The sequence below is a fragment of the Xyrauchen texanus genome, chromosome 12 (assembly GCF_025860055.1).
Source record: "Xyrauchen texanus isolate HMW12.3.18 chromosome 12, RBS_HiC_50CHRs, whole genome shotgun sequence".
NCBI classification, from domain to species: Eukaryota; Metazoa; Chordata; class Actinopteri; order Cypriniformes; family Catostomidae; genus Xyrauchen; species Xyrauchen texanus.
The window spans coordinates 39,268,112-39,280,710 of record NC_068287.1 but is presented as its reverse complement, the minus strand read 5'-3'; the positions used below and the strand labels follow the sequence as shown (position 1 = coordinate 39,280,710).

Sequence of the window (12,599 nt, the reverse complement as noted above, 5' to 3'; positions counted from 1 at the left end):
AGGCCTTTTTCTATTGGTCACCCTCGATTGAAGTGACCGGTTGGCCACGCCCATTACAGTTTCCCGCCGCTGCTGCTGCTGCCATCATCGTCGCACTGCGGTCAAGCCAGCCGTGGTTTGAAAATACACGGTCAAGCCAGCCGCCAAAAAAAGAAGTGTGTGCGCCTATTACTATGAATACGGTAATTTCAGCACAGAAAGAACGCGCTTTCAGAGCACTTGAGTTGCCCAGATCGATCCGTCCGTCTGTCTATCTATCTTTTTCTTTCCTTCTATGTCTTTTTATCTATCTATCTATCTATCTATCTATCTATCTATCTATCTATCTATCTATCTATCTATCTATCTATCTATCTATCTATCTATCTATCTATCTATCTATCTATCTATCTATCTATCTATCTATCTATCTATCTTTTCTTTATTTCTATCTATCTATCTATCTATCTATCTATCTATCTATCTATCTATCTATCTATCTATCTATCTATCTATCTATTTCTAAAGGCCAAATTTCTAATAAGTAGAAAAAACTAATGGTCAGTTCTTGTAGGGGACGTCCCATACCATACAGTATACTCACCTCATATCAAACCAGTTTACTGTAGCATTTGGGAGAAATGTCACATTATTTGACTTCTGAGGCCCATAAAGACCTCATTTCTAATAAGTAGAAAAAACTAATGGTCAGTTCTTATACGGGACGTCCCATACAGTATACTCACTTCATATCAAACCATTTTACTGTAGCATTTTGGAGAAATGTCACATTATTTGACTTCTGAGGCCCATAAAGACCTCATTTCTAATAAATAGAAAAAAACTAATGGTCAGTTCTTATACGGGACGTCCCATACAGTATACTCACTTCATATCAAACCATTTTACTGCAGCATTTTGGAGAAATGTCACATTATTCGATCAGAGGCCCATTAATACCTCATTTCTAAGTAGAAAAAAATAATGGTCAGTTCTTATACGGGACGTCCCATACTGGGCTGGCTTGACCGTGTATTTTCAAACCACGGCTGGCTTGACCGCAGTGCGACGATGATGGCAGCAGCAGCAGCGGCGGGAAACTGTAATGGGCGTGGCCAACCGGTCACTTCAATCGAGGGTGACCAATAGAAAAAGGCCTTTCATCTGGTTGTTAGAGACCGCCCACTGAGGTACAGCTTTACGCGCAAGCAAAACTTTTCAACTCGCAAGCAAAATATTTACAGCCGCAAAAAAGACAGCAGAAAAGAGAGCAAAATGTGTGGGTTTGTGATGAAAAGTTTTTGAAGTGCACAAAAAAAAAAAAGTTTTCAAAAGATTACACGCACTGCAAATAATTTTGTTATCAACTTCTTTATTTTTGAGCATTTACAAGACTTTTTTGCACTCTTTTATTTTTTTTAATTACAAAATAATAAATTTTACTCTCAAACACAGTTTGATTGAATAATAAAGACACAAAGGAAACTCCATAAGGAGGCTGGATCAGATCATGGGTCCAAAAAGAGTTTTTTGTCGACAGTACAGCAGTAACATGCAATAACTGCTGTGCGTAAAAGCGCAAACACAAACAAACTCAGTCCACGGCTTTCCACTCTGAACCTTCACATTAGTTCACAAATTGGCATCAGGGATATACACAACCCTCACATCATTGTTTTCACAACCCATCAGTCAAAAGTGATCTAGCTTTTCATTGGCCGGCTTTATCCGGAGACAAACATGGATGACGCAAATCTTTACATCACTCGTGTGGACTGTCCTGTTTGGCAATTCTGAATGACTACCCCAGCACAACTGCACAGAACATTTTGAGGGAGGGCTCATTTTGTTCGTAAGACCCTCCCAAATATCACGTTTGGGTGTTTTGCTACTGAAACACTATACAGCAAGATTTAGCAGAGAACGTGTTGAATTAGTTAAATCTGAACAAAGACAGATTGATCAATATTTCTTCATTTTGTAAATTTTTGGACTACAATCAATAATGGATTTAATTTATTGGACTCTTGCGATGAACCGCATTCTGAAGATTGGAGGATTGTGCTCATCTGTGTTTGACTGGAAGATAATAAAAGGTCAGAACGGTTTAATTTTCCATGTTTTTATTTTCACTCTTGACACATTTAATAAAATCCTTTTGTTGTAGTCTCTTTAAAATATCAAATCTTGAGACCCTGATCATTCAAATGATATATTGGATATCAATCAATTCCACAGTTTAAACATGCATTAAACATAAATTACATGTAAATAAACACACAAGTGGGTCATTTTTGACCCACCCATCATTAAGGGGTTAAAAGATTATTAAAACTGCAGTTTATTTCCACCATTGAAATCTGCTGCTCAAAAGAACCCAGAAGCATTGTTTCCTGAGGAGTGACATCAGAGTAATTTAATCTATATGCACATACATACAATAGGTCTTCTACAAAAAGCTATTGAACATTATCACTGTTTTTTCAAAATATGAAACCATTATTTTGTCCAAAAAATATTATAATGAATAAATTTACATTTAAAAAACATATAAAAATGTGACAACTTGTCCCGACCTGACATTTATGAAAACTACCCCAGTCCTAAACAATACAGTTCAACCTTTTGGTTTAACATCGACCTTCATTATATAGGCCTACCAGTAGTTGACCTGTGCCTTAAGTGTATGCTTTTATTATGTTCACTTGTTTACCCAACAGCTATAGCAAAATAACAATATTAAAATGTTAGTTTGGAGGATAGAATTCACAAACAACAACAATAATAATAATAATAATACTGTAAAGTATATATAAACAAATGTTTAAGAGGGGTTTGAACTAGGTGCTTGAGACCAACACACTAAACCCCCTTGTGACAACTTCCCCATGTGTCAAACAGCTCCAGTCTCCCCTATATTCTCAACAGTTCATGCTTAATAACAAAATAAAATAAAATCAACTATTTCATTAGCAGTGTTGGGTAAAGAGATTACTCTTAAATTTCAGTAATTGAATTAGTTACTTCTGATGTAATTGTGTTAAATACTGTATCGACTATAGAACAGTTCTATATAAAACAATAGTGCATTTAAAATTGAAATGCAATATCTAATGTTAAAATATATGTTTTCTAATTCAATGCAGCCCCTTTAAATTCTATGGCCAGTTCAGTATGATTTATTTGAAAGAATTAAAAGAACAATTTCATGTCTATCCTTGTATTTTTCAGTTGGTCGAGGTTTATAAGGTTTTAAGAAAGTAATTAGTAACATGTAAGTACTTTGCAGAAAGAGTAATTAGTACAGAAATCTAATTACACAGTAGAAGATGTAATTAGAAGTTAGTTATTAATTACTTTTTTTAGAGTAACTTACCCAAAACTGTTCAAAAGGCACACATTTTACACTAATTACAGTTATAACAAATGATCACACCTCTACCCTCTCCCACAAGTTTTGTGTAAACTAATTGTTTCTCTTCCTGTTGTTACTGTTAAATAGACTAAAAAGTTACCATCAGGTATAACAAAAGAAAATGTTGCTTAAGACATGATATTATAAGATATTAAAGATGCTTTTAAACTCCCTCGTAAACAGTTCCTTCAGCCTATGGGTCATTCTACAGAAGTCATTATCCTACAGAGAAAAGAGAAAGGTTTGAATAATATCTGTGAAAATTACACAGTAAAGCAAAACGGTAAAGAATTACAAAATTTTAAGACTTGTCATATTTTAAATGTAATTGACTCTATTAAAAGTTTCATGAAATTGGAGGAGACGTGGCCTGGTGCTGAGCGCATGTACAGTACAGTACTCAGATGTGCTTAGCCATATGGCATATTTACATTTCTGTAACCCGCACAAGAAGAGACAGTCACAATGTCGAATACAAAACAGCTTTATTAACCACAAAGCGTGCAAAGTACAAAAAAGGGCAAATCCAGTGAAGAGGCGTCAAAGGGGAGCGTGATGTCGGAGCCGGGGAATCAGAATAGAAGGAAGGGGCAAATCCGGGAGAGAGTGGTCAAGGAAAGCAAGGGGGGTCAAAGCCGGGAAAACAGTTAACAACTATGGCATAGAACAAGACGGGACTAGCGGGATCAAAGACAGGGGAACAAGGGAGCTGGCAAGCTAAGAGGAGGACAAGAGGAGTTCAAAACTAGACGAGACTAGCGGGGGGCAAAGACACGGGAAACTAAATACAATAACCAACACCCGTGAAACGGATGTGCTGTGGTATTTATAGGGGAAGGTGCAGGTGTAAACAATGAAAGGTGATGAGACGAGTGCAGGTGAAACGAATAAAGGGGTGATTGAGACGAGTGCAGGTGGTCATAATGTTCTGGCCATAGGAGCGTGCATGAGAGCCCGAGGGGGGGAGATAGCGTACGAGCATGTGAGCTCGTAGGAGAAAAACGAGCGTGCAAGCTCGAGCGAGCAAAACGGGCGTGGAGGCCCGAGGGAGCAAAACGAGCAAGGAAGGTCGAGGGAGCAAAACGAGCGTGCGAGCTCGAGGGGGCAAAACGAGCGTGCGAGCTCGAGGGGGCAAAACGAGCGTGCGAGCTCGAGGGAGCAAAACGAGCGTGGAAGCTCGAGGGGGCGGAGCGAGGGAGCGGGGTTCGTGACAATTTCCCATTACCCTTAATGTTACCCTTAATCTCTCAACTATATCTAATAAAAAGCCAAACATAAATGATAAGAAAATTAGATTAAGTCCAGGTGAAACTCACCCTGTTGGAGGTGCAATGTTGGAAAACATCTTCAATATCTGTAACAAAGTCGCCCACTGTCTGGTAATCATTATTCTTTAAATTTAGCTTTGCTCTGCCAAGCATCCGTGGGCCAGAAATGTCCTCACTGCATCCTGGAACCTGGAGAGCAGAAGTGCAAACACATGCATATACAGTATACCTAATATAAAAGCTTTAAATACTAAAATCAAACAGAGCAGCACAGATCGCAATCACTACAAAGCTTTAAAAAATAAGAGGATTACTTTTGTGAAGGGGTCGGTTGTGCTCTCATGCAGCAGGTATAACAGCAAATACTGGCAGTACTGAAAAAGAACCAAACACAGAGAGAAAAACAGATGTGCCTGTATAAATCTTGATGAAAGTATAACAGTGTCTTTATTACCTCATAGTTTAAAAGTTTAAAAGTGTTTTTAGCTATTTCAGTTTGCTAGCTTCTGCCACTGAATTAAGGCCCCGATATACTTCATATGAAGTGTGATGTAATTTAAAACCAAATCCGGTCAAAAAGGTGTTTTTGAGTATGATTTGGTGGTTTGTAAAGGCCCGATATACTTCAGATGAAATCGAAGGTCAAACAGGTGTAACGTCATTTAAAACAAAATCTGGGTCCGTTTCAGTGGTTCATAACAGCTTGCCTGGGTGCACTTTTAGGATAACTTATCATCAGCTGCTAAACACCATCTTACTGCCACTGCTCCATGTCATCGGTAGGTGTGACCTGGAGCTCCACCTACTTAGAGGCTGACAACTAAGTCTCGACCACGCCGTGCAGTTATGCCACACTTGCTCACTCGAAAACATTCAAAATGGAAAAAATGTGTGATGCTAGGGTAAATAAGTTAGGACGTGGTACAAAATGAACAGCCTTGAGTGTATCTGTGTGTGTGATGTGAATTTACCAGTCTGTAATGAGAAAATGGACTGCTCAAAAAATCCTGTTGAGGCATTTGACTGGAGACCATTTTCTTCATCACACAAAATGTACAGCTCCATTGGCTTCTATACACAGCACACAAAACACACAATGTCATGCAAAGTCAATGTGCTTAGTCTTGGTCTACACCAGCATGCTTTGCTTCTCTCTTTCTCTCACCCAGGTGAATTGTTGTCTACAGTGGGTAAGTGACAGTCTGGATGAAAAGCTCTTGGGCACTCATCACAGCACACAAGTTCTTCCTCAGAGTTACACATGTAGCACACATCATCATTCTGTTGGTCAAGGACATAAAACAGTTATGTTTTAAAAAATCACCTATAACTCGTCACAAACTCAATTACTGTTTTGTCAGAGTTTGAGATGGGAGGAGTCCTAAACTTTCAACATGGTGGAGGAGAGTACGGTTTCTTTAGTGAATGACAGGTTTTATATATTTTTCTAAATACAGCGCATTGTTAGCACTTACTGTTTTGGCCATATTCATTAATGTATATCAGCAACTATTTGATGCATGTTTTACATTTTTACACTGTAAAAATAGCTTGTATTTGACAAATAAATTCCATTATCGTCAGCAAGCTAAGTAATGTTATTTGGTGTCAAAATAGTTCCTCAAGAAATATATATGAATGAATGTTTTTTCTGACAACAAAGCACTTGAACGCAATGTATTCGTAATTACCACTTCAGAAGTGAAGGCAGCACAAGGGGCGTTGGCAAAGGTTGTTTGAAAACATGCTTTATTTTTGTAATTCCATTTCATGCCACTAGTAGCGCAGAAATGACACACTTCACCTTTAACTTTGTTGTGAGTTATGGCTTACCGCATATTGATCCAGATTTTGGCAGATGTCGCATCCGCAGTTGATTAGGTGGAGTATCAGAACTCTTTTCTGGAAAGCAGTGAAAAACCCACTGATCAGTGTTATTTTTGAAAATATGCATTTGTTGATAGCTTTTTCTAGGTTTTTCAAATGGTTTTGAGTGTGAATTTGATCTAGAGTTTCTCTTATATAACAGTTTTCCCTTTTTTCCTCGCTCTGTTCTTTTTTTACCATTATAAGTTGTCCAAGGGGTACTCCATGGGACACAATATCTTTCCTCCATGTTCCTTCTGGTTTTTTCAGTCTGATGAAATCCTCAGGGGTCAGCCAGAGGTCCTCAGTCCTTATGCATTTCCCACAATGCCCTGGGATAGCGACAAAACAGCACAACATAGGGGCTCTGTACCATTTACATTTACGTACAGTATTTGGCAGACATTTGATCATTCGTTTTTGTTCTCTGGGAATCAAACCCATGACCCATGACGCTTTACCAGTTGAACTACAAGTACCAATTCAAGCTAAACATTTACATTAATTGTCAATGTAGCTTGTCTTAGAAACTTTTACAGACATAGTTAAAAATGTGAAGCACATTTGACTGAAAAAAACAACAACACGTTGAAAGTGATGTTTAGTTTTGTCGATGCTAAAATACATTCTCTCAATAGTATGGAATGACATGAGTTAGTGATAAAATAGTTTCCTTTGGCATAAGCCCCGTCCTATGGTTCAGCGCCAGGATTCTCGCTCGAACCATCATAACCTGCCAGAAGGCAATGATGACAGGGGAGAGGAGCTTACCCCCGACAGCAAGATATAGTTGGGACCTAAACTGGTGGAATTGGGGTGGTGGTGGGTGAAAGTAATGCGGCATAATGAGCAATGAGACACAGCTGTGAGACCTTAAAAGGCATAGGCTAGATCATGATTGGATGAGATGCCGGAATTGAATGAATGAATGAATGAATGAACAAATGACGTGATGCTACTATGAGTCCTCTGTGAGAATTATTGCTTAGGCTTCCATTTCTACGACCAATGGCATGACTTTGGGATGGGACTACAGGAGCATTTAGAATGCCTGTTTGACCATTTGACATTATTTTTGCAATTTCGTTTGGTGACGGTAGTAGAGTAGAAATTCAAAACTGCAGCTTAAATATTTGAAGTAATTCATAATAAATGTGCCAACTCACAAACCTAAGGCAAAACGATACTTGTGAAGAATGCCAGAGTCAGAACCACAGGTAACAGGTAGGGTGGGACCTTCAAATATGGCCATGTCAATTACATCATCATCATCTACATCATTATCATCATCATCCTCATCTTCATCACTGTGGTTATCATCTTCATAGTGGACTTTGTCCATCCCATCTGATTCTGACAGAGATTTTACAACACAAGCACAAAGGAAAGAAAATTATAAACATATAAAATGCTTCTTATTCTGAATTCCTGTGTCATCATTTCATATTTAATATCGGCCCTATTCTAAATGCAAATTGAGCTCAGTTGTTAAACATCAACTTAAAACTGGGAGTAAAATCATAACCAGAATACTGTCATTTCTGTATTGTTGTTTATTCTAATGAGTAAAAGATCACTGTCTGGTTATGAACTACTGTTATACTGACCAGAGCTTTGGTCATCTGACCTGTTGGAGGGCCACAATTCTGTCCTGCACTGTGGCAAAAATAAGAGATGAAATCAGTGCTGTGGAATATGGGAACTAGATCTAAATTTCCCTGCAGTACAAATGCTGTAGTTCAAGTTTTAAATAACTAATTTAAGGATTTAAGGTGAGTTCAGAACATAGACCCTCAGCTATTCCATTATCAAAAATGACCACTTTTTAACTATTGTAAAAGCAACCCCAGTATTGTTGATATCTATTGCATAGGCCATGGATCAATCAAATGGTGCAGTTTGTTATCATAACAGAATCTAACCTCTCTTCTTCTGAGCCTGCCAGTGACAACTGAGGATTCAGGAGAGTTACTCTGTGTGACAACAGTGAAAGAGTGTTATATTGCCTGTTGTTTCACAACGTATATCAACCATTTTTTCTGTTAATTTGTTGTGTAATATAAAAATAGCCAAACCTGTCCATTCTGAACCCTACTTTTCTTAAAGTTTGGGGATAAGAGAAATCCATCCTATGAATAGAAAGTAAGAACACAGTAAGAATATGTGATAACATTATAATTAATGTGTTGTTTTATTATTTTCATTACGATGTCTTTATTTAAAGGAATCATTATTATTTTCACCTTAAATTATTAAAAGATGTATTAACTATTTTGCCATAAAATTACATACAATATTTATTAGTAAATAATTAGTAATTCTAAGGGCATTTGATACTTTTTTTAATACTGTTAATAACCAATTTGTACGCACCTCTATGAGTTTCTGTACTGGAATACCATTGCAAAGAATGCTGATCTTCCACTTTTTGTTCTTTCCCTTCCCTCCAAACTTCTCAAACTCTGTTGGCTTGAACCACTGCTCTTCACTTAAGATGCACTTCTCCGCTGAAGACACAAAAATATCACAATTTATTCAGACACTATTTCAGTGTGTTATGGAATTGTTTTAGAGTTTCTGACTTGTCCAGAAACACCAGAATAAATTGTATTCAAGTTTTTCCGAGACATTATACAACATTGATGAGACTCTTCATAGATACATTAAAACATAGAAACACATTAAAACTGTTTTACACCTACCGTTATCAAATTTATCCAAGTATAGGACACCCTCTTTATCCCCACATGTAATAGGAAGTTGAGATTTGTCTTTAATTGTGTGTCCAACCGACTGGCTGGAGTCTGAAACAAAAGTCATGTGTCAAGGGAACAGGGCTTCTGATTAAGCATATTAGAAATATAACTTGTTTGGAAAGGATAAAAGTGCTAGTAAGAACATGAGTATGTAGTATCAAAGGAATATTCAGGGTTCAAAACAAGTTATGGTCAATCGACAGCATTTGTGACATGATTACTACATTAAAAATTCAGACTCGTCCCTTAAGTTACAGTGTGGCACTAACAATGGAAGTGAATGGGGTACATTTTTGGAGGGTTTAAAGGCAGAAATATCAAGCTAATAATTTTATAAAAGCACTTTAATTATTTTATAAACTTGTCTTTTATTTGATCTGTAAATTAGTTAAAAAAATTGTTTTTACAGTCATTTCATTGTTTGAGGGTTTAAAGTTCAAATGTAAAGCTTCTTAGCAACAAAGTTGTAAAATTGGCTATAACTTTACACAGAAAAGGTTAGTAAGGAATTTTACATTTGGCAGACGCTTTTATACAAAGCGACGTACAGAGCCCTTATTACAGGGACAATCCCCCAGAACAACCTGGAGTTAAGTGCCTTGCTCAAGGACACAATGGTGGTGGCCGTGGGGTTAGAACCTGTGACCTTCTGATTACCAGTTATGTGCTTTAGCCACTATGCCACCAACACTCCATCACACTAAGATCATGTTAACAAGCATTGTCTTGTGGCAATACTTTTGAAATAGTGAGTATTTTACAGTCTACAGATTGGCCCTCCATTGTATGTTTTTTAAAGGAGGAACAATTCGAAATTATGTTTTGTGATAATCCACATTAAATTCAGTTGATTGACCTTAACTTGTATTGAACCCGGAATATTCCTTTAAGATAAATAAATATCCAGCCAATTCTCCTAAGCAACCAAATTGGCCCAGTTGCTAGGGAGGGTAGAGTAACTTCCTCATGGTCACTATAATGTGGTTCACGCTCTCGGTGGGGCACGTGGTGTGTTGTGTGTGGATGCTGCGGAGAATAGCGTGAAGCCTCTACACACGTTAGGTCTTCACGGTAACATGCTCAACAAGCCACGTGATAAGATACGTGGATTGACGGCAACTTAGATTCGTACTCCGCCACCCATTGAGGACAGTCACTACAACACCACGAAGATTTAGAGCACATTGGGAATTGGGCATTCCAAAGTGGGGAGAAAATAATAATAATAATAAAATAATTAAAATAAAAAAATGTTTTGTGGCTTTTAGGTATTCTCCATTAGCTTTGAAACCATCTATATGCCAGTGTAGTCTCAGTGTAGACAAAATTTATCTTTATATGCACATTTATATCCTTCTGATAAAGAAGATAATTATTTTTTCCCAATCAAATTCTTTTTAGAATTATAATATCCCTTCCACTAGAACCACTTCTATTGACTATTCAATTCTATTGACTATTCCTTTTTTAAAGGTATGAGCCTTTCAATATGTCTGGCCCAAATGTCCTGTTTCAAAAGTTAATCTGTCAACACAGGAAAGAAAACTGCACTCATCATGTGATTTCATGGGCCTTTAAGTGTTATACTACTAATCTTCTTAAAGCTGTGCTCAGTATTTTATTTTCTTATTAAATAAAGTATTTCTCCTAAAGAAATTAATTGCAATTTTGAAACATATTTATAAATATAATGATTCACATAAGATGAAGATTCCATTCATATCAGTAACCTTATAAAAGCTGTTTTATTCTACATGGAGAGGGTCTCCTCATGGGCGCTGCCATGTTAGAATCACACGACCAGCCGAATACGTAATGCTTAATCTCTGTAACTGTCCTGTTATTGGACACTTTCACTCATGGATAAACTTAATCATGGCCTAATGTGAACAGTGATTTATTACAATATATATGTATTATATACATATATATTGGTTGTTGTAATTTTATTACTTAAAAACTTTTGGAATGCCTACTTTTGTACTTATACCTTTGGTTTGTCTCTTTTTGTTTGTTGTACAGATGGAAGATTGACCTATCTCTTTGCAGCTTCGTGTTTTCATCTTCCTTTTTTGCCCTCGTTGTGCTTTCTTTCTTTTGCAATTCTCGCCTAGCCAGTCAGACCCCGAGCTGCTCTCCGTACTGTCTGCTTCCCACTCTGATCCAGATTTACTGTTAGAATCTGTGTCTGACTGTTCGTCCATGTTCTGTGCTTCTCTGAAACACACCTAACATTGACCATATCAAAAAAGGATTTTTTTTTTTTTGCATGGATTGCAAAGTCATTATCATCATCTTAAAACATTTTACAAAACCAAACATTTTTAAATCTGATCACATAAACACTGCATATTTTGTCTTATAACGGTTGTGTACGGCAACAACAACAACAAAAAAATGCATCTTTTGTTTTATTTTTTATTATTAACGCTGTATATATTTCTTTATATTTTTTTCTGGGCCAAGTAAAATATGATTCATCATATTACATTCTTAATATTTTAATATGTAGACCTTTTCAGAACCAGAAAGTAAATATGCTAACACACAAAAGGAATTTGACTTGTTGACAGCTTCCGGTGCACAGATATGACAAACGATACACAAATAATATAACTAAAATAAAGTAAAAACTAAACAAAAATAGAAATGCACAATAGGACATAATTTTCAGGAAATATGTACAGATAAGCTATACAAATATGTGCAAGAGAAAAGTTTTGAATTAAGATAGAGTTGGACATTAGATTAGCCTATATTGCACGGTGATACGAACTTACCTTTAATTGTTTCCAAATGCAAAAACAATATCCTTTCAGCTCACACCGTCACTATACTATATATAAATATATTATTAATGATTTGAAAGAAGCGGAGTGAATCGTCCATTCTGATTTGTGTGCAGTATCTCCCTTCCAAACACTCTGACGCAGAAACAAAACTGAAAGTAACGCGTTAAATATTGGACAAAACAGCGCAAGCACATAAACAGCGCCATATTATGTTTCTTCCTGGGATCCAGTCACTTGAAGTACAAGAAAACATTTGCAAAATGAGATATCATGCAATCTTAAATATGATGAATATATTGCCTATTTGTTTTCTGACCCTTGTTTTTTATTTAAATTACAATGGAATTGCACACAAGACATAACTTACTCCACCTTATGTTGTCCACACCTCTCTGTCAGTTTTCTTGTTCTGGTTCCCTTTGTCTCATATACAGACAAATACAATATGTATACACGCCATCTAATTTACTTATCATTCCCTCCCCTCCAGTTTTTTTTTGTTTAATGTTTTCTCCACCTAATC

General features: G+C 36.8%; 2 protein-coding genes across 5 annotated transcripts in view; one reads left to right on the top strand and one right to left on the bottom strand.

The window, feature by feature from the left end:
• LOC127652393 (uncharacterized) overlaps positions 1 to 12,571 on the bottom strand; it is a 31,193-nt gene extending 18,622 nt beyond the window's left edge. For 2 of the 4 annotated variants that reach the window (XR_007971700.1, XM_052138509.1), the window contains exons 1-14: positions 12,065 to 12,433; positions 11,275 to 11,512; positions 9,231 to 9,332; positions 8,902 to 9,035; positions 8,604 to 8,657; positions 8,451 to 8,501; positions 8,136 to 8,184; positions 7,699 to 7,881; positions 6,727 to 6,860; positions 6,496 to 6,564; positions 5,828 to 5,943; positions 5,634 to 5,733; positions 4,977 to 5,036; positions 4,711 to 4,851 (exon numbers count right to left, since the gene is read on the bottom strand). Coding sequence is in view for 3 of the 4 variants with exons in the window: in XM_052138509.1 (XP_051994469.1) it covers positions 4,711 to 4,851; positions 4,977 to 5,036; positions 5,634 to 5,733; positions 5,828 to 5,943; positions 6,496 to 6,564; positions 6,727 to 6,860; positions 7,699 to 7,881; positions 8,136 to 8,184; positions 8,451 to 8,501; positions 8,604 to 8,657; positions 8,902 to 9,035; positions 9,231 to 9,332; positions 11,275 to 11,488 (1,407 nt within the window). In the remaining variant the exon portion in view is untranslated. The other 2 variants (XM_052138510.1, XM_052138511.1) reach the window with 2 other exon arrangements.
• The window catches only part of LOC127652397 (protein shisa-9-like), a 293,861-nt gene that overhangs the window by 240,598 nt on the left and 40,664 nt on the right, over positions 1 to 12,599 (top strand). The window lies entirely within an intron of this gene.